Genomic DNA, 22,725 nt, shown 5'->3' on the forward strand with positions numbered 1-22,725 from the left:
ACAATCACACTGCTAGACAGCAGTAACACATTATAAATCAACTCTACTTCAGTAACCAAAAAACCCTGTAATTTGTGACCAAAGCTTTCACCTAAAATGGGTCTGCCAGAGCAATCTGCCCAGAAATGGCCAACAGCAAGATGGTAATTCACCAATACAGAAATTCCCTAACACATTCCCTTTCCATCCTGCTTCCCAGGTGCTAACAGGGAGCTATGTTCTCCAGGTCTCTCTCCCCACAGTCTGGTAGTGGCACATCGGTCTCCCCTTCCAAGTGAACTTCTCTAGGGCAGACTAGAGAAGAACTTCTCTAGGGTCCAGTTTCTCTCTGTTCCCCTGCATTTAGCAAAGCTTGATGCATTGATCCCAGTCCTCTGTGAGCCAATTAAAAAAAAATTACTTATTAATCTTTTCACATGTGGGTTCTGCTGGGTCTTTGCTGCTGTGTGAGTGCATTCTCTAGCTGTGTTGAGTGGGGACTACTCCCCGTTGAAGCTCACAGGCTTCTCACTGCCATGGCTTCTTTGTTGTGAAGCACAGGCTCTAGGTGCAAGGGCTTTTAGCAGCTGTGGTGCTGGGCTTAGTTGCCATGCGGCATGTTCCTGGACCAGGGATCGAAACCATGTCCCCTGAATTGGCAGGCAGATTCTTACCCACTGTACCACCAGGGAAATCTTGAGCTGAGATCTTGAGGCCAGAGCTTCCCATTGGCCCCCTTTCCTTTAAGCTCTGTGGTCCACCTGCTCTACCACAGGGAATCCACTCTTTATGTGGATCATGGGGGCTGGCAGCTGTGTAGACTCACATCTCTACTCATACACTTTTGGGGCAATAAAACTCGTAGCAGGATGCCCTCAATATTCCATCACTTGCCAAGATCATCGCCCATCTGCTAGACATAAGTGGTCATCCTGGAAGCACAGCTTGCTTCTGAAAGAGGCCTGCGCTGCACAAAGTTATGCACACAGACCCCTCTGGGCCCCTGGTTAGGCAGGAATCACACAAGTGGGGGTGTTCGGAGCACTTGTTAATCCGTTATGATTTATTAGCTGTACAGCAGTAGATCCTCCTCCCCAGCTTTCAACCCCATTACATATTTTATTACAGGTCTCATGTTGGCGTCCTAAAATAATGAAAAATATCACACAGTACAGCTAAGTACAAAATGCATCAACCTAGAGTCTGATAGCTAACTGATGGCTCTCTTAAAAGCAATACACAGAAGAAAAAAGTGTTTGAAATCAGCAAGACTGAGGCTCTCTAAAAAACACATTTTAAACATGTGACAGTTCATGTGCAAGAAATCACTTTGAGTTGGTTTTGCTTCACATTATTATTTTTTTGAAGATCCAAAGTTTAAATTACTGACCTAGTGAAATTTCCTGGCCCAGCTTTTAAGAGCTGCTGTGACCCACTCATAATCACCCTTCTGCTTCAACAGAGGATTTATAAAACACGAAACTCAGCTACAAACAAAGCAAAGAAAATGTAGATGGGAAACCATAACTGAAAGTTAATTGTACAAGGTTCAAATGCTGGCTCCATGGGTTGGAAATCATGATGTTCCATGTGGGTGTCCGTCACTAGCGGGCAGCAGTCTTGGTGCCGTTCTTCGACATGATTGTGATCCAATTCCTCGTCAACGTTTACAAACTACCGTCTGTAGTAACTTAATTTGCAAGTAATTAAAATGCTGGGTTTTCTTACACTGCACTTCTTTTCAACCTCGTAATTAATGGAAAAGATTAAAATGTAAAAAAAGTTATTTACAAGCTTGACCATACCAGAAACTTTGCCAAGAAAGAGGCAAAGTCTTCAGGACAGAAACCAATCGTAGCATGCCATACTACTGGTGTGCAGCTGACTCCAAGCAAAGGGAGTCAGGGAAAAGCAAAAGCAAAAACCAGTTTAAAAGTCTAAGTCCTTCCCAAGTCTGCATTTACAATTAAAAACTCTCCTGGGAAGAAGACGGTAAGAACTCTGGGAAACCGGGTGGTGGTTTCTGGAGTGGTTTACCATTGCAAGAGAGAGGGTTCAATGTCTCTGTTTCCATCTAAGAAAACCAGGGAGGCGTGGACACTGTCCTCAGCACTTCACAGTAAACCCTCGGACTCAGAACATTCCATGATTTGCTAACATCAAACAGCAAGTTCTAGTTAAATCACATTTTCTAACATCATCCTTGAAGTTTTAGTTCTCAGTATGTTTGGTAAAATGATGCTTTTCCCAAAGCCAAAAGAAGAAAGAAGGGAGAAAAAGTAAGATGCAGGCCGTTTAAACACAGCCCAGAGCAGTTCTGGCAAGGAGCGAGGCCCCGCCATCACCGGTCCATCATGCTGAGGATCATCTCAGGCGTGAGGTCTCCGTTGGGGGCATCTGTGGCAGCTGGCTGGGTCTCCTCTTCCTCCCCCTCTGCAGGCTCTGCGTCTGGCTCTTTTTTGACTTCAACTATAATGTTCTCAATTGCACCTGTATTCTGGTCTTCGACCTGAATGATGGCTGTTGCTGGCAAAGAAGAGCATGAAGAAAACAAATGCTCCATTAAAGCCCCCAAGAATTGCAAGGGTCTTTTCAGACTTGACACTAAATGAAAAGTCAGCAACACCGGAAAGCCTCAGTTTCAATACAGAGAACGTCAATAAAAAAGACTTAATAACCTATAATGTGGCCATACACAAAGCCCAAATACTCTAGATAGTACCAAAAGACAAAGTACTGACATTCCTCTTCACATGCTTCCCAAATCATGTATTAAAAATCTTAAGTTTTCCTTTATCTCATAAATTAGGGCTTCACAATAGTCAGTGTGACACAGGCAAAAAATGCAGATGGTACGAGACAAGGAATACTTCAGAGTATAGGATGTAGGCAGGTCTGTTTTAGAGATGACCCACCTATAGTAAAAGAACCTGACTTTTTAAACAAATTTATCTGTGCCAGGTCTTGGTTGTGGCCACAAGCTTAGCTGTGGCATGCAGGATCTAGTTCCCTGGATCAGGGATCGAACCTGGGCCCCCTGCATTGGGAGTGCAGTCTTAGCCACTGAACCTCCAGTGAAGTTCCAGAACCTGACATTTTTGCGTCCGAAGCTGTCCAACACCGAGGGCCCTACCACCAGTTTGTTCACTCAAATCTTTGTAGGTCAAATAGTTCCCCAACCACCCCTCTGTAATAAGACATTTAGACATGGGGCTCAAGGAACATATTAAAAAAACAGATGAAACACTGCATTTGTTGAAGGAAGAAAAAGAATTGCCAGCTTTTAGGAGATTCATGAATAGAACAAAGACCTGAGACTCCCTAGAGCCTGCAATTATAAGAGCCATGTGCAGTATAGGACTGCTGCCCAATGTCCTCTCATAAATCAGGAAGCCAGCAACAGAATCCATGGACCTGGGTTTCTTAGGAGGGACATTGTCATCATGGAAATCCCTTTATTCCTCTATCCTTTAAAATTTGGCTCTTATACATTACATTCATTACCATGTCAATTTTGCCAGCTGACTAAGACTAATTGTTTTGTAAAACCCTCCCACACTGACAGTATCCATCTCATAGTAAGTACCCTTCAACTCTGGACTTTATCTTGCTGAAACTTAACAGGCCTCTAGAGGCTTTCTCAGATGTTCCCCAATAAAAAACTAAAAAATCGCTTCCTGAGAATTTGTTCCCAGTGTGACCTTAACTTGTTCTCATGGCTCGGTTCCCATCTACCCAAAGAACAAGGACCCATCTGGCTTCCCCACATGTTAAGAGAGGACACCAGCCTACTGAGCTGACACAAGCAACTTACGCTGGGTCTGTTTGGGCTGGTTGGTTCTGCCAGGGGGGCGTCCTCTCCGTTTCTTGGCAGGTGGTGGGGCTGGGGTCACTGGCTGGGGCTCTGGCTCGGGTTCAATCTCCACGGCAGGCTCCTCCTCATCCTCATTGTCATCCAAGTCTGGCTCAGCATTTTCTTCTCATGAAATCAGGAAGAAGGTGGTGGGGCAAGGAGAAGAGTGGTGGAAGGAAAAGCAACACACAAACAATCACATACTCTGTGAAGTCTACCTAAATATTTATTTTCATTGTTAACAGCCCATTTAAAAATTCCATTTCACTGGAATTTTTGTTTTCAGCACTAAAGAAAGTAAACTGGTATTAATGCTAAATTAATAAGTAAATCAACTTAAATACCATTATTCATATTTTATGTGGACTGGATATTCTTTCAGCTTTAGATATCAGAATAATGTTTCAAATTCTTAAAGGTAACTCCAACTTACACCAGTTATATAAACACCCCCGCCAAGTGGTGTTTTAAGCTGAAAATGAAACAAATGTTCCCTCTACCTACTATACACAGATAAAACAGGACACTAAGCCTGAGATGGACCCCTGAAGAGTGGTGGAAGATGTGTGTGTGTTTGTGTGTATAAAGTTCTTGAAGCACCGTGAGGTCCTATTTACTAGGAAAAGTGTTAAGGTCAAATTTTGGGATTTAATTCCCATCTGTCCCAAACCCAGTGGGTCCTCCTAACTCCCTTACCTTCTTCCTAAAGCAATTACCATGCAGAAGGAGAGGGAACTATTGTAGAAAGAACACTGATGAAGAGCCTGATAATATAGTTCTCAGAACTCCTAAGTGTGTGACCTGGGATGATAACCACACGGAACCTCAGTTTCCTTGTGTAATCTTTAAAGAATTCTCAAAGATCACAAAGAGATAATGCCTGTAATTGTGCTCTGCAACTTACATTCTACCACATCATCACAGATGCTTTTTACACTACACATCAGAGTTTATAAAAATTCTCCATTATTCCATATAGGCTTCATTAAATAAGAGGTATTACCCTCATTTTACAGAAACAGAGAGAAACTAAAGTGATTTATAAGGCACAAATAACCACAGTTTGGGGGTGTTCTGCTGCCCACACCTGTAGGCAACTGAAGAGCTCTTGCTACCCCCTCCCCCATTGCCATGGCACAAAAGATATCCTGACTGCCTTCCTCCAAGAAGCACAGGTTACAAGCACACTCTCTTTCGCTCACAACAAATGTTTAAATTTAGAAATCTGTGGGTAAATGCCTGATCATCAGGACAAAATGCCTTGTCAAGTGACAGAAATCCTAAGTGGAAATGTGGGGAATGTACTGGTACGTGGCAGCATGTCAAGAACGACATGCTTCCCTGCTGAACTTATTCAAGCCCCCTATTGCCTAAGTTGGCCCAACGCCTAGAAAGCTAAACAAATTCAGTCAGAACTGAGGCGGCGGGGGGGCAGGGGGAGAAGCACACAAAGAAAGTTAAAAGGGTCAAAAGCTTATTGGATTGGAGAGATTTTGGTTAGAAGCCTTGAAAATAGCATTAGACTCTGGTGGTCAATTTCTGTCGATGACCAACAGGCAAAACTTCTGCGAGGGAACAAATATGATTCTGACCTTCACCAGTCCAAACATTCTGGGATAAAGAGACAACAGGCCCCAAACAAAGCTCTGCAACTCCTCCTCCTGTCTTCTCCAGTGCAGAAGACAAAAGGAGGAACCATAGAAACCTACTAGGAACTTTCATTAAACTCTGCGGCTGAAAGATGTTGCTGGTAAAAGTACAATTAGAGAGTGGAGTTGGTCTTGTTGGGAGATGAACCACAGAAGTGAACACAGCAGTACCATGAGAAAAAAGGTATGTCTGTGGCAGTAGAAGGCTCTGCAACCAAGAGCTACTACAGGTATCCTGAAGCTCAAGTTTATCTGGGCATCTCTGCTGGTTCTTGAGGCCCACTGACATTCCTTGGCACCTCCCAAAAGTCCACTCAATTTCTTTGCCAAACAAACAGATTCCACAATGATTCTCGGTACAGTGTGATGTGCTTTTATAAAAATTAAACAAAGTGAAAAAAGAAAATTAAGGAAAGTGACATTTTAAAGGAGGCATTCACTTAAAACCCAGTGACTGAAGATACCACTTAAAATAGATTTTCCACTTAAGAAGGCAGCAAAAAATAAATTACTCTTATGCTTAGACGAATAGTCCCCCATAAAAAGTTATGAATAGAAAACTGAGGCCTTATTAAGATAAAAAAACCAAAAGGGACTTTCTTATATATTTAAATATAAAAGACCTAGTACTTTCATGAACAAATTTTATAATAAAACCAATAAAGTGACAGATATATTCAGTTTTCAGAAATTTCATTTCCTTTCCCACTATTTCTGACAAGCAACGCAGAAGACAAAATGAGAACTTCTTAGAAATACATTAGGCATCATCTATAAGTACATTCCCCAAAACAAAACTCCTCTACACCCTTTTTCACAAGTCTTAAATATTGAAGCCACAGATGTGCCTTCTCAACTAGGTGCCACTAGCCCAAGTATCCACATTATAAAACCTAACACTTTGGAGTGAGTTTGTATCATCAAATGTGACTCCTACATGACCAACACTCTTGTTTTCCACCCCCCTTCATGAGTCCAGCACCTCAACACATATACCTTCTGCCTGGATTTCATGACTGACACCCCAAAGAACATCAATGGTAGGAAAATAGGCAAAGTTTTTAAAATTATAAATGGGGAGATTAAGGTAGGAAGAGAAAGGCTGACCTTCACGGATTTGATCAACACATCTCAAGGCTAGGCTGACACAGGCAGTCAAACCAGAAGTTGGTCAGGATGCTTAAGCAACCTTCTTCATGTCCATTAGATTCACTGCTCAAATCTAGACCAGCTTCCTAAACGTAAAAGCTATGAACATAGAAAAGAAACTCTGCTGGCCTTAGAATATCACTAATCTGAGTAAAGTGAGTATAAAGATATTAATTTTGCTTCAGCTTTAACTGAACATAACATATCTTATCAAGCAATGGAACACCATAAGAAAAAAAAAAAAAAAGAAAAATTTGCTCTGGGAATAAGCTAACTGCTGTTGTAAATATATACACACATCAGGAAGATTAGAGGTTTAAAGGAAGCATGAGAGAATGGCCTGTCTCTGTATTCCAGCAAGTCCTTACGAAAATACACTGTAATCTCTGCACCAAAACCTGCCACATTTAACTAACTCAAGAAACAAAAGTCACTTACCACTGTCAGAGGAGTCTTCCTTTTTAGAACGCATCTTTCTCTTTCTTCCACGTTTACTCTTCTTCGTTTCTCCTCCATTTTCCCCTTCTACACCATCTGGACCAGCACAATTATCCGCATGTCTTGCCATAGTATTCTAACAAAAGGAACAAAATCCTCGTTCACATTACTAAAAAAGGTAAGATTAAAATTGAAGTTCTCTTTTAGTTTAATAAAAAAACAACAACTGGGGGGTGGTTATCCATATTAAGTCTCAATGTTCTAGTATCTGCTAAGTGTGTCCTGAACATACGCTTCCCATTCAGGGAAAATGGTCTCCATCTGGAGTGGGTAGAGAGAGAGAAAAGGGTGGGTGGGACAGGAGAGCTGCTCAGAAGATGGGGTTAGGTCCTCTGAGTAGGGGAGAATCAGACCAAGCTCCCTGTCCTGTGCAGACCTGACTAACATGACCCTAAGTGAAGACAGACCTGTTAAAAAAGACTGAGTTCCCCATCAGTGGAAGAGTTCACGCATGGACAGGTGTGATGTGGTGGGGTGGGGATGACTGACCCTTTCCAAATGATAGTTTACCTCTATAATCTCAGTGGAGAAAACCGCCCTGCTTTGCAACAGAAGATCAAGAACTGTAACGGAGGAAGTCAAGTTCTGACTCTTACCCGGCGTGTAAATGTTTTCCCACACTTAGAACAGACAAAGGCCGCAGGGACAAAGTTCGGGTCATGATAGCGTTTGAAGTGCATGTCGAGGAGCTGTTTCTGGCGGAAGGTCTTGTCGCAGTGGCTGCAGGCATAAGGCTTCTCCCCAGTGTGGGTGCGCTTGTGCATGATCATGTGCCTCTCCTGAAAGAGAACGGGGTGAAGGAAGGTCTCAGAGCCTGTTGCAGGGCTGCTATCCCCCACCACCTGCACGCGTAGCTCTAAAAACCTTCCTCTTCCAAGGGTCCAGGCCCAGAACTGCTTACTGAGAGGATGATGTAAACCTTACTGGGGTACAAAACTGCTTCCCCAAATCCTACCAGATACACTCACTTCTGCTGGGCTGCTTCGGTAGATCCCTCCCAGGCATCAGGCCCCAGTACCAAATTCATCCCTTCTCTCAGGTCCTGGACTTACTTTCATATAGTCAAAGTGAAGTCGCTCAATCGTGTCCAACTGTTTGCGACCCCGTGGACTGTAACCTACCAGGCTCCTCTGTCCATGGGATTCTCCAGGCAAGAATACTGGAGTGGGTTGCCATTTCCTTTTCCGGGGGATCTTCCCAACCCAGGGATCGAACCCAGATCTCCCACACTGCAGGCAGACGCTTTACCCTCTGAGCCACCAGGTAAAAACCCTCTGATAAAACCCAACACTGATGAGACATCAACCGTTTTCTAACTATAAAGGTTCCTACCTGTCTACAAGCGTAATCACACTGATCACACTTAAAGCGCTTCTCGTTCTTGTGTGACTTCTGGTGCTGGATGAGGGCATAGCGCTCATGAAACACAGCATCGCAGTATCGGCATTTCTTGCCCTGCTCAATGTAGGAATGCTGCTTTCGCAAGTGGACACCTGAAAGCAAAACACAAAGCCCAGTCCAATTTGTGAAAACACAAACATCCCAAAGAGTTAAGAACACATTTCTTTCTGCTTCTGAATATATTACTCTGGCTGCTATACAGAAAATGGAAAAAAAAAGGAGTAAAAACAGACATGGAGAGACTAGGTGAGATGTTAAAACTGGACAGGTGAGGGAAGGTGGTGGTTTGGAGATGGCAGTGGGTATGAAGGGATGGGGACCTGACAAGAGACCCAAGAAGCTGAATCAACAGGACTCAGAGACTGACCAGAGTGAGAAAGAGAAAGGTGGGTATCAGGAATGACCTTCAGGTTTCTGGCTTGGAAAACTGAGCAGATGATGGAACCACTTACTGAGACAAGGAGTAAGTGGAACAGGGCTGGAGTCTGAGCTGTGTGTCTGTCTTTGGGACAAGGGGACAAAGGGAATTTAGACCCCAGTTTTGGATATGTTGAATTTGAAATGCCAGATGGGAAGGAAGCTGAGGGAGAAAGGACTGTGAGCGATATAACTCTTCATGAGGACTGGCTGAGAAGGAAATAAAGAGCTAAAACCTAGAAACAGAAGACAAAAAAAAAAGGAGAGAAATAAGGACATTTAGAGTTGAGGGGAAAGATTAAGGAGTGAGAACATGAAAGTGAAGGTAAAGAAGCAATACTTGACCATGTAAAGGTTGCTAGGAACACAGGAGAATGGGATCAGGGCAAAGGGACAGGACATAGACACGAAGAGTGACAGTCTCTAGAAGCTGATGGGGCAAGAGGATGAATGCAGGTAAGTTACGCATGTGGAAAGAGGAAATTTGAAGTTTCAACCTGCTGCATTTCCTGTGTGTGTAAAGTAAGAAAAGAGATTATATACTGAGACCAAGGAGGCAAAGAGAAAAAGGAAGGAAGATTAGAGGTTTAAACAAAGGTAATGATTTACCCTACTGTCATAGTACTTCCCACATAGCAGGTGCTCAAACATCTGTGGAATGAATTAACGGGACACACTCACTGAGGAGAACGGGAACACACTGATGAGGACAAACAGCTGGAATACTGAGAAGCCCAGCTGCCTTTAGATCAAGAATTTATGGTGCTAACCATCTGCTCAATCAAGGTGCTATCACTTCGCTCTTTTGTTTTTTAGTTGCTAAATAGTATGTGACTTTTTTGCGACCCCATGGACTACAGCCACCAGGCACTTCTGTCCTTGGGATTTCCCAGGCAAGAAAACTGGAGTGGGTTGCCATTTCCTCCTCCAGGCATTGGCAGGTGGATTCTTTACCACTGAGCCACCAGGGAAGCCTCACATCAAACTTAAAGAGGGCTAATTCTGGGGGGTGGAAACAAGGTAAGAGAAAGGGATGGCTCACTTTTTTACTCTCTACACATGTTCACTATATGAAGACTTTTTATACATACATATATCATTTCAAATAATTCTTAGACTCAACTTCTGCTCCTCAGATAGAGACCTAACAGTTAATGTGAAAGACTTTCATATGTTTTTATTAAATATTTACAATAATAATTCTGTAAGGTTGGAATTATTCCTACATATCAGTTAAAAAAGAAAAATTAGAACAGTAAGTATTTAGAGATGAATCTTGACTCTGGTAGGTCTGCCTCCAAAGCCCATGCTTTCCTGTGTTCCAAGGTGGTGAATCTTAATTATTGCATATTAATGTGAAACCAGACCTGCTTTGAAGAGGGAACATAAACTTGTTTGGGAATGGTTTGGGGAGATAACTATTATTTGACAGCTCCTTAACTACCTCATAAACAGCTCATTATGTAGGGTCTAAGAGGTTATCATGCAAGTATAAAACACTCAAGGTTTTCATCTGCATCAGGATAGTGAATAACTTAAAAAAAAAATCGAATAATCCAAACAGTGGCCTAACAGTTTACACAGTGCTATGAGATATTACTGGTTTAGGTTTTAGTTTCTATACGTTAAGAACAGTAAAACTCCTTCATTTATCTGAGGACAGTACTTCTTAAATTTTTCTAAAATCCTTTCCATACTAGAGTAGAATGAACACATGACCCACTGGATCTTACGTGGAATCCTACATGTCCTCTACTTCAAGCTCACAGTTTCATCTTAAAAATGTTTTATGTCAGTCTCCAGTTTGTTCAATATAGTCATATTATTGGAAAAATGTTTTAAGATACTAGTTCAATTGTATAACTTTACTCAAAACTTTTTGAGTAAAACCAATGCTGCAGAAAGACAGGCCATGTTTATGATATGGTTTGGTATGCTCCTGATATGACCTGGGTACTTATACACGCCCCAGTGTGAGAAACAGCTCGAGAGGGTTCCAGAAGACTCAAGTCCAGCTTTGCCACTCATAAGCTGTGTTGTATCACTTTGGTCAAAACACCTGGTTATCACCTACAAAGCTCGAATAAATACGCCTTGATGACTTCATATGATTGCTGTGAAGATCAAAGAAGTAAAAAAGTAAACTCAAAGTATAAAGACAACCTGCAAGGTACAATTTATCTAAATACATTATTATTTTGCAGGGAGTGATGCATTTTGAACAGAGAACAGACTGGGGCACTATTTTTAACTATTTTAAATAAGAAACAAAAAGGGATAAATTCAGGTGACCTTATCTTTAAAGATACGAGTTATACAAAATATAAAATTTATACCACTAAACTCTGCCTTTACATTAACTCTAGCTTAATTATGTACAGAATTATAGCTATCACCAAATCAATACAATAGTCTAATTACCTAAAGAAAGTACAAATATTCTGGGAAAAAACAACAAAAAACTGAAATGGACTGACCTTAGTTCGAACCATACTATGTTACTTCCATATTTGGGGACTTTTAACATTACCAATGAAGGATACTGATTAAAAATACACTTTTCTCTCATTATAGCTGCCATTTATTTATAGATAAGCTATTGTCAGGAAAAAATTTTGTTGTGTAGCTTCAGTAAGAGAAAGAAGAGACAGAAGAAAATAGCATAAGCAATGACTTTTATTAAATAGCAGGCCATTCACAACAAACAAAACATATGAAGTCAGAAAGGAAGTAACCTGTGATCATTATCTTCATAGATTTGTCAAAATTTATTTTTCATTTGCCACTAGTTAACTGACTTACCCAGATCACTTTTTCGGGCTATGACAGTGTCACAGTGGGGACAGTGAAATTTGGCCACATTTTCTGTGTGCTTCTGTAAAATGTGCATCTTCATGGTACCACTTTGGGTAAACCGTGCATGACAAATATAACATTCATAAGGTTTTTCCCCTTCAAAGAAAAAACACAGAATGAATAAATTAGATGAAATGACTAAGTAACTACCATTTAATTGGAGGGTTACCAGGTGGCAGATATGCCAAGCCACAGAGGATCTACAGTCCTTAACTCAGGAAGGATGAGGCTCAGGCCCACTGCCTGGCTCAGGCCTATCTTCAGAGATGAGTAAGTCCCAAACTGTGGCCACCACCTCTGCTCTGCCCAGTCCTGCCACAGAGTCCTTCACGTTAATAAGAGTTAGTTTCTACTGCTATAGACAGGATGATGGCAGGAGGACCTGCAAGTTTTTCTTTTTAGAAAAAGACTGTACTTTAGAAAACTGACAAGTTGGGTTAGGTAATCTACCCAGGCTTCATACAGTAAAAAATTTCCATTCTCCAGTGTATATTCAGAGCAATGAACTCTGAAGGTATGCCTGAGAACATTTGTCATTTATATACTATTCTCATGCCCATTTCCATTTGGGTAACTAATAGGAGTATGTGGTGGTTCACAGCGTGCCATGGGATCCACCAGAAAGTGGTTCATTAATACAAGGAACAGAGTGAAGTCCTACCTGAATGGGTTCGCATGTGCCTTTTCAGCTTGTATGTGTCCCTGCTGGCATAACTGCACAAGCTGCACTGGAAAGGACGCTCTCCAGTGTGAGAGCGAATGTGACGCTTTAGTTTGCTGACCTGAAATACAAAAGCAACAAAACCTCTTAAACCTGTATTAACATAGGTTGTGACATGAACACTGTGGGTCAAGCACAAAAGCTTTGGTTTTGGAAACTGAAGTTCGTAACAGAAACAGTCAAAAGGACAGTATTTCCTCCTCTTTAACTGTTGCCTCTAAAATCCCTATCATAATCTAAGGGAAGAGGGTAAAACGGATAGGGCATGAGTCAAGATGAGTTACTATTAACTGTTTAGGCCAGGTGATATAGGTCCATGGGGGTGTAATTTACTATTCTATCTACTTCTTTATATGTCTGAAGTTCTCCAGAATAGTTTTTAAATAATTCAAGCTTATTTATGGATCAAGTTTTTAACAAACTTGAATCCAAATTTATAAGTGCATTTTAATTCCCCTCAGTCTCTCTCTTTCAACAGCACTTCCCAGACAGACCAGGCACTTACGGCCTCTCACCTTCCTCCCTTTGGACTTATGCTTTTCGTCTTCAATTGGTACCCTTCCAACAAAAGAGTGACTCTAAGGAGGGTTTCAAATACTCACTAACATGTGACTTGAAAATTCTAAATAGTGTTCCAGATTTACACTAAAATCCCCCTGCACTTCTACACAGTAAAAATTTCACACACTGTAAGGCTAAAGAATGATTCCAACAGTAATACTGAATAGTTCTCTTTCTAGGACTTATCACATATTAAATTCCTGTATACTGCAGGATCTATTCTTTTTCAGCCAACTCTTTTTTCTTGCTCCAATATCACACTGTCTTCATTCATCATATAGTTTTACCATAGCCAATAGCAAAAGCCCTTCATTCCTTTTTCAGAAATTTTTTATAGTCATTCATATATACACTTCCAGTTGAAATTCAGAACCAACTTGAAATGTGTATTTATTGAATTTATTAATGTCCTTTAGAAAATTCTGAGACATTTTCTTCTTACAGGTATTAGGTGCTTTTTTGGTGTTCAGCTTACCCCCAGGCCATTTTTACTGCTGTTAGAATTTGAACCTGTTTTCTAGTATTGGTATTGTATAAAATAAGTCACTGATTCCTGTGTATTTATACCTTGGATCTGACCGTGCGACTGAACTCAAATGTTCCAGGTTTTTCAGCCAATACTCTTGGATTTTCTATGTAAGAAAATATGTCTGTAGAAATGACAGTTTGTCTTTCCATTTATAATTCATTACTTACTTTATGCTATTATCTAGGATTTCCAATACAATGTTGAAATTCTAACTGTGAGAATGGGTATCTTGTTCCAAAGTTACTTAGGCTGGGTTTACTATAGGCTTCCAGTAGATACTCCTCATAATAAAGACATTTTCTTCTACACTTGACTTGTTAGAACTTTAAATAGTATCAAGTATCAAATTTTATAGTTTTTCAATTACAGAAATGATTATGTGGTTTTTCTTTAATCTCTCAATGTAGTACACACCAATAATTTCCTAATGTTGAATTACTCTTGCATTTTAGATACATTCTATTTAATAATCACATTTTAGTAATAATCTATTACTACATCTGGTCTGTTAATTTATTTAAAATTTTGGCTTTTCTGTGAGAAAAAGATAGAGTTTTCTTTTTACAAGTATCCTAATCCAGTTTGGGTAACAAGGTAACCTCAAATAATTATGGTGATAAAATCTTCCATTTTAAAACACTCTTGGTATAGTGACTTAATTCTTTGAAGTCTGGTAGAATTTGCCTGTAACATTAATAACACATGGATTAGTACTCTTTTTTTAATGGGTAAACCTTTCACACTCATTACAGAAATTTTTTTCTAGTGGTGGGGAGAAGTGGTAGTAATCTAGTAAGATATTCTATATTGTATTATGAGGATACAAACTATCCTCACACAGGAATCATTGTCTTCTTAAGACAAGGAACCAACAAGGAGCTGATCTTCTACAGCGAACTTACTTCTACACTGGCATAATCGCACATGGAACACTTAAATGGCTTCTCATGGGTGTGTTTGTAACGACGATGCCGCACCAATTCTCCACTAGTCACAAAGGCCATATCACAGTCTGGGCACTTGTGAGGACGAGTACCTAGAGAAAGGAGGACATAAGAGAAAGTCAAGGACATGGTTAATTACAGAGTTCAATGTGTGACACAACTGCAGCATGAGGCTGGACCCTGGTTATCTCACCAACTGTGCCTGAGAGTAGCTCCAAAAGCTACGGGTGAGAGCCCAGCTGACTTTACAACACCAATCTCAAAATATTAAAAACACATGCCAAACGTTTAGTTTCTCTTAATTACCATTTTGAGTCTGCTGTCTTTGAATACAAAATCTTTTTTATCCCTATTTTGTGAATATTCTGATCACTATGGATTAAAGGTTAATAGAAGTATCTGTTTCAACCCATCTAAAAAAATACAGAACACATCTTTTATTATTTTTTGTTTGTTATGTTTTATCCATCAGAATGAAAGCTCCTTGAAGGCAGGGACTTTTGTCTGTATTCCCTGCCACCTAGAATTGTGCTGGTACACAGCAGGCGTTCAATAAAGATTTTTGTTGGAGACTGGATGGCATGAATTAATCAGATTTCTGGGGGCTTCTGCAGAGTCTGGGACAGGAAAGGGGGAGATAGAGAGACACTATCCCCCCCCCCAAATGCCTCTCCCACCTCATCTTAACCTTAAGTGTTGCAAAGTGTGGTTGAGTTAGATTTAGTCTGCTGGGTGACAGGGTCAGTGGGCTGCAGACGGATCCAAAACAGCCTTTGGAAAGGTTCAGTGGGGGAGCTGGATTCCTGACTTCTGGTCTCCTGGCCTGGGTTGGACCCAAGACCCTGAGACAGAGCCCACACATTCTGGGGAGTCAACCTCCAGTCTTCAGCTCCCTGAGGAAGCAGAAATTACTCTTCTCAGTTTGAAGGCACTTGGAGAGAAGAGGGCAGTGGTCGGGAGTAGGGGGGAGGAGAGGGCTGACCCTTTTCCGTCTTCCAGTCTCTGTTCCAAGATGGAAGTTCCAGGCTCCGTCTGCTCCACAGAGACCTGCCCGATGGCCCTCGAAGGCTCAGAGCCCCAGCTCAGGTGGAGCCCATTTGGGAGCCACAGAGCTGGAGTGCCGGATCAGCGGAGGCGGATGGCCAGTGGCCTGGGGGCTGCCGTGTGTGACACGGTGGTTGGCCACCGAAGGCCTCGGCCATCCTGAGCTCAGACTTTGGTGGCCGGCCGCTGTGGCGGCTGCTTCTGCAGCTGGGCCAGTGTGTCCCGCTTCTCGATAAATCACAGCTGCTTCTTCGCCCGCTTGAGCTTGGCGGGGTTTCGGATCACTTGGACAATTTCCGCCTTCCGCTCATTCTCCAGGCGGCGTCTCAGGTTCTCCGCACGGTGTTCCTTCTCCTGCCGCCGCCGCTCCTTCTCCTCCTCCAGGTGCCAGGCGAAGTCCTTAGCCAGCTTCCTCTCCTGCCGGTCCTTCATCTTCCGCTGCCAGGATGTGCGCAGGGGCTTGTCCTGAACCATCTGGGAGAATTTCTTCTTTGAGCGGTCCTTCCACACCCACCCAGACTTGGGCTTCCCTTTCGGGATTACAGGAACCTCCTCCTTTGGCTTCTTGGACGTTGGGGCCTGGGCCGAAGAACCTTCTCGCTTCTTTGGCGCAGGGCCTTCTCTCGCCGGCTCCCCAGCTGCAGGTGACTTGCTCGGCTCATGCTGACCCCGTGGGGAGCCGGGCGACCGCGGTGTCGGCTCCTGCAGTGGCTTCGAGGGCTCAGGACCCGGTGCTTTCTGACCGGGGAAAGGCTCTAGTGATCCTGAGTCCTGCTGCAACTGACGTCGAGGGGACCCCGGGGCCGGCTCTTCCTTACTCTTGGGCAACTCCGAGTCTGCTTCTCCTTGGTCCTGGGAGAACGTTGGTGATTCCTCACCTGGCTTTGACTGAAGTAGGTGGGATTCAGGACTCGATTCCGGCTGACTCTGGGGAAAATTCAGGCCTGGATCTCGCTGACCCTGGGGGGATCCTGAGTCCAGCTCTGGCTGCTTTCGAGGGGACCCTAAGGCTGGCCCCTTCCGCAGACTGGATGATCCTGGGCTTGTCTCCGGCTGACTACTGGGAGATCCCAGGCCCGGTGGAGACCTAGGCTCCCTCGTTTCTTCTGGGTTCAACTCGAACTCCACAAGGGCCCGTCTCACCCGCAAAATTGAGGTGGGGTTGTCCGGAGATTCAGGCTTCAGTCCTTCCAGCCGGCGGCTGCGTCTCAGCGGCGTATCCATGGTTCCGGGACCAACTCCGAGCCCAGAACACATCTTTTAAACCTCAATGTCTATCAAGTAGAGGTCACAGAATTAACAGTTATTTTGATTCAAGATCCTTCTACACATCAAAATTACTGTATTGAAATTATATATACAGAACCAGTGGGCTGTCCATATTGACCAAATTTTTCTTTTTTTTAAAAAAAAATAGAAATATAGTAACATGTTTTCTATTTTAATTTGGTTTCATAAGGTATTCTAGAGATTTACCAAAGGCTTTAAAAGTAGTATTGCCTTTTATGTTATGTGATTTAAACAGACTGTTTTCATATATCCAAATCTAATATTCTGTGATCTAAATGTTAAATCATGGAATATTTAAATATTTTTTGAACTAATACTGTATCTTCTATATTTCTTGTTTTTTTCCTTGTTTTATTTTTCCTTTCACTGAGATAACCTTATTGTTTTTAATATGTCTTCCCACAGTAGCCCCATAATGTACCATTACTTTAGTAGATATTCTCTAGGCACTTTATATTCTGAACACTGCACTGGAAATATTATGACCAAGTAATATTCACAATAAAGAGATAAAGCCGACAGCAGAACACAGTACTGTTTTCACAGGTTGTTATTATTACCATCTGTGAGTAAGAAGTGAACAGCAAGGTAATCTCAAACACCAAAATCAAAAGCAGGCTACCTTTGAGAATGGAATTAGGAAGACTCACGATGTTATGAATAGGACCAGCCATTTGCAGAAATGATTTTCCCAGAGATTGAGAATACTGGAGAGGGCAATGTGTTTGGATATGATAGTAATTACTAGAAAATTCCAAAGAATGTTCATTTATTCAGTTTGCTTCTTTAGTACCACTAAAGATTAAAAGTGAAGGATAGAGTTCTTATGAATGAAAAATTGTACACTCTGGTGGTACAGATAGGTAAGTAAAACAACAACTAACAAGAGAAGGAAAGCAACATCAATTCCTATTAGGACACGGTAAGCTGAAAACAAAGAATTTCCAATGTTTACCTAGCATTACCAAAGGGGGAAAAAGAGGCCTGCTTCCGATAGACCTAAGCATGGCAATTGGGAAACAAGTGGACACCGCCGTGGGACATAAATTTTCATCAGGTTGTACCACATGACCGACTATGTCCCTCTGCTCAAGGTCCATGCTCACCAGGCCACCGTTCAATTGCTACAGCAGCTGGACACAGGCCCCCCTAGGATGCAATACTATTGTATCTACAAAATTAAAAGGTGCATTTTTCACCATAAACTGATGTTCTGCTATGCTCCTGACTCTTGAGGGTTTGGTTAGTATGAATTAGTCCTGCCAAATCACTCTTAAATAGCCAAATTTCTTATTTTCAAAGCTGAGGACTTGACCATGATACACAGTGCCCACATCAAGGTACTCCCATTTTGGCAGTCCTATAATGTGTTCAGCTGCTTTTATGCAGTCTTCTGCCTTTTCCCTAGGATTTTCAAACTACCAAATAAAACATATCATCGTCAAGTCTGGGTAGAATCCAGGGAGTTGGTGAGAAGTGACTAAGTCACATTAACAAATACACTATGGCACAGCATACTGCTTATAAGCCAACCCCTACTTGATCATGTTCATCAGACAACCAACACATCAAAGAGAAAACAAGAGTCATCATATGAAATGAGGCAGAGAATCTGGATAGAAGAAAGCTATTCTGCATGAAGAATCAGGTGAGAAAAGTTTCTATTAGCACCTGGAGCCAAATATCAACACCATAAGTGTATAAGAGCCCAGAAGAGAGTCTCAGGAGAGCTTCAGCCCAGTCTCTCCACTTCAGTGACCCCAGAACCTGGCCACAGTCTACATGAAGCTAATATTAGAATATTAAGTATGTGTGGACCATGAATGAACAAATGTTTGAAATGCTGGAACGGCGTCTTAAATTTTTCATTCTGGGTTTATGAACTGTAGCTTATTCTTTGATGTAAAACAACCAGAAACTATGGTTTTTACAGAGGAGGACCACATTTCTATTTTTAATGTTCTTCCTCATAGTGCCTGGCAATTGTTGCCTGGGATTTTGGGGGGTTAGTTTTTGTCATTGTTGTTAAAACTTTAGCAACACAATGGTGGTGTCCTCAGGAAATATTATAGGTTGGTTAACTACCACAGAAAATCTTTATCTGAATCACCATCCTTATATAATTTGGATTATTTCCCATAAATTCTTTATATTTGCCCATAAGTCCACTTGCTTACAATAAATCAAGATTATAAAAAGGGTAACATAAGAAAGAACAAAGAAGTCTTACCACTTTTACTCCCACTGGAATCAGCTTAGAAGATATTTAAAACTCAAGTTTAAGCCTTTGATAAGCTGTAGTCCCCAACATGTTTATCCAGCACCCACCTGTGTGTGTGTTAAGGTGATTCCTCAGAAGGGTAACTGTTCTGAATGCCCTGCCACAGAGATGGCACTTATGTGGTCTCTCATCAGTGTGACTTTTCATATGCCGATCCAAATTTGAACGCCGTGGACATGTGTAACTGCAAAGCTCACACTGGAATGTCTTCTTTACACCTATATGCAAAATAAAACACTTACTTGTTGCAGGGTTTCAAAATTTTTAAGATTAATCCTAAGCTTAAACTGCTACAGATGTATTTTGTTTGCTTTTTATAACTAAACCAAATTAAGTCATATTTAGTCATAATTATCTCATGCTACCAATAGATTTCTTACTTTCTTTTCAGGACTTAAAAAAGTACTCAATCTGAAAAAACTTCTTTTAGACTGGCTAAAAAAATTGGTACCCACATCACAATCTTTAAAAAAATAAATCCATTTAATATAATCTGCATATGTACTGTTATGTGCTTTATCCCAAAATGGTTTTGAGAATATAATGGATAAACTTATTTTACCTTTCTTTTTAATTTTTGTTGGCTTTGGAGGCTTCATGTTACCAACCACTTTCTCTGCATTAACCTCTGACAGCAGACCCTCCTGCTGCTCTTCCTCAAAATCATACACAGACACATCCACATCTTTGCCCTCCTCTGTGTAACGCAGTTTGCTCTTTTTGGTTTTCTTTGTTTTTTTGGCTGGTGGCTGATAGTCTGGGTCTTTTTGCCAACTAGGATCTTCCTGAGGCGGAAGTTCCCCTTGCTCTAGGGTCTCCACCTCTCCATTGGCCCCCACTTTTACCACTTGAAACCCTTCAGGCAAAGGTAAAGTGTGACATATCACGGGTTCACTTTCTGCAAGGCCCTCTTTAGACACTTCATTCTCATAAGCCCCCTGAAGTTCTTCTACTGAAGTGGTAGCAACAGGTACAGTCACAGGAACAGGTACTTGCACAAGTTGAAGCTCTCCTATGTTTATAGGCTGTTCCTCCATATTTACAACCTGCAAGGTTATAATTTGGGTATCGTCCACGGCAGCCTCTGCTTCTGGAGCGACTGCACCCTCCATGACTTCAGTCTTCATCTGAAGAAGGGTAGGATCCAGCTGTTCCATCATCACCATCTGTACACTGCTATTGACATCCTGGACCACCTCACCACCATCAGTCTGGTTCTGGGGAAGGTGGCAAGAGTCCTCTTCCTGGCCCCCTTCCCGGCGTCTCTGGTAGGTCTTTCTCTCCTTTCCTTTAATGAAAGTTTCAGACTCTTCCACAATGGCTTCAACCGCCTCACCTTCCATTTCCCCTTCCTTTATTAAGGGAGAACACAGATTGTTATTTAAAATAAAATTTATCTAAATGAAAATACATACATTTTAAAACAAAAAAGACCACCAATGTTTGTTAATATTACAAAAAAACCCCAACAGATATTATGCACCTCCTTGTGGAAGAAGGGAATACCATCTATGAAGTAGTCTTTTAAGACAAAACAAAAAAATCCTAAACAAATCAAGCCTCTAGATCCAACTACCAATTAATAGGAAACTGGTTGACAGAGGATATTAATTTACACTACAGGGATGAAATTCATGAAACCCAGACTGAAGGAAACTGCAGGAATAACTACTTATTGTTTTCTGTAAAGAAATCACCAGGAAGTAAAAAAAAATGTCAAGGATACAGGGAGAACCTACAGATCAGTGATTTTTATGCCAGGAGACATTTGGCAAGGTCTGGACATGTTTCTGACTATGTGGATCACAGCAAACTGTGGAAAATTCTTAAAGAGATGGGAGACCAAACCACCTGACCTGCCTCCTGAGAAATCTGTATGCAGGTCAAGAAGCAACAGTTACAGCTGGACAGGGAACAAAGGACTGGTTCCAAATTGGGAAAGGAGTACGTCAAGGCTGTATCCTGAAGAGCCTCTTGATGAAAGTCAAAGAGGAGAGTGAAAAGGGTGGCTTAAAACTCAACATTCAATAAACAAAGATCATGGCATCTGGTCCCATCACTTCATGGCAAATAGATGGGAAAACAGTGACAGATTTTCTTTTCTTAGGCTCCAAAATTACTGCAGAGGTGACTGCAGATATGAAATTAAAAGACACTTGCTCCTTGGAAGGAAAGTTATGACCAACCCAGACAGCATATTAAAAAGCAGAGACATCGCTCTGCCAACAAAGGTCCATCTAGTCAAGGCTATGGTTTTTCCAGTAGTCATGTATGGATGCAAGAGTTGGACTATAAAGAAAGCTGAGTGCTGAAGAATTGATGCTTTTGAACTGTGGTGTTGGAGAAGACTCTTGGGAGTCCCTTGGACTGCAAGGAGAATCGACCAGTCCATCCTAAAGGAAACCAGTCCTGAATATTCACTGGAAGGACTGATGCTGAAGCTCCAATACTCTGGCCACCTGATGTGAAAAACTGGCTCATTAGAAAAGACCTTGATGCTGGGCAAGATCGAAGGCAAGAGGAGAAGGGGACGACAGAGGATGAGATGGTTGGATGGCATCACCAACTCGATGGTCAATGGACTTGAGTTTGAGCAAGCTCCGGGAGTTGGTGATGGTCAGCGAAGCCTGGCATCCTGCAGTCCATGGGTTTGCAAAGAGTCAGACGTGACTGAGCAACCCAACTTGACTTGGACATGTTTCTGGTTGTCACTACCTGTGCAGGTAAGCTACCAGTATCTAGTGCTATCTAGTGGGTAGAGGCCAGAGACATTACTAAGCATCCTGCTCTGCACAGGTGAGTCTTTCACAACAAAGAATTATTGGTCCCCAAATGTCAGTAAGTGCAGAGGTTGAGAAACCCTGATATAGACAAAAGAAGCTTAAGAGATACATCGAACACAATCTATGGATCTTGTTTGTATTGAGTCAAACCAACAAATGTTTTTAAAAAATGCCATGAGACAATGAGATTCAACTCTGACTAGATATTTGATATTAAAGTTATTAACAAAACTGGTTTAAATCTTACACATTTTTTACATCTGGCAAGGGACCTGTTTTTAGCTAAATTCTCCCTTAGAAAACAAGTCATCACAATGCCTTTTCACCATGCTTTTCTTTGAGCCAGAATCAGAACTTGAATCCAGAGTCCAATGGCCCTGCTTGTAGCTACCACACACCTCCACCTACTGTCTCATACCATCATCTCATACCTGGAATATATTCACCTATTTCTCTTCTCTATAAGACCATAAGCTTGGAAAAAAAAAAAAAGACCATAAGTTTGTTGAGGACAGAAACCATTTATATAACCAGTAGTTTTTACCCTTTAGCACTGTGCCCAGGTTAGTAAGAACACAATAAATACTAACTGAATACATAAAAGAAAATAGAAAAATCAGCTTCTTTTTGATTTATAGCTTCTGGCTCTTACATCTTATGAGTGCTGAGAATACCCAGGTATCTAAGAGTAAAATGAGTCTGAGCAATGTCCAATTCCTATCAATAAACTGACTTAACAAAACTGACAAGTATATATAAGGTTAACTCAA

General features: G+C 41.6%; 1 protein-coding gene and 1 pseudogene across 3 annotated transcripts in view; both read right to left on the bottom strand.

Moving 5' to 3' along the window:
• Positions 1 to 1,014: 1,014 nt before the first annotated feature.
• Positions 1,015 to 22,725, bottom strand: part of CTCF (CCCTC-binding factor) — a 44,968-nt gene continuing 23,257 nt past the window's right edge. For 2 of the 3 annotated variants that reach the window (XM_020884924.2, XM_020884923.2), the window contains 10 exons: positions 19,735 to 20,524; positions 19,220 to 19,390; positions 14,516 to 14,649; positions 12,464 to 12,584; positions 11,749 to 11,898; positions 8,461 to 8,621; positions 7,725 to 7,907; positions 7,069 to 7,204; positions 3,794 to 3,955; positions 1,015 to 2,505 (listed from right to left, as the gene is read on the bottom strand). In XM_020884924.2, coding sequence (XP_020740583.1) covers positions 2,321 to 2,505; positions 3,794 to 3,955; positions 7,069 to 7,204; positions 7,725 to 7,907; positions 8,461 to 8,621; positions 11,749 to 11,898; positions 12,464 to 12,584; positions 14,516 to 14,649; positions 19,220 to 19,390; positions 19,735 to 20,515 — 2,184 coding nt within the window. In that variant the 5' untranslated portion in view covers positions 20,516 to 20,524 and the 3' untranslated portion in view covers positions 1,015 to 2,320. The remainder of the gene's footprint in view (positions 2,506 to 3,793; positions 3,956 to 7,068; positions 7,205 to 7,724; positions 7,908 to 8,460; positions 8,622 to 11,748; positions 11,899 to 12,463; positions 12,585 to 14,515; positions 14,650 to 19,219; positions 19,391 to 19,734; positions 20,525 to 22,725) is intronic. The other variant, XM_020884925.2, reaches the window with a different exon arrangement.
• On the bottom strand, positions 15,135 to 17,452 carry LOC110131940 (coiled-coil domain-containing protein 86 pseudogene; annotated as a pseudogene).

The sequence above is a fragment of the Odocoileus virginianus genome, chromosome 20 (assembly GCF_023699985.2).
Source record: "Odocoileus virginianus isolate 20LAN1187 ecotype Illinois chromosome 20, Ovbor_1.2, whole genome shotgun sequence".
Taxonomy (NCBI): Eukaryota; Metazoa; Chordata; class Mammalia; order Artiodactyla; family Cervidae; genus Odocoileus; species Odocoileus virginianus.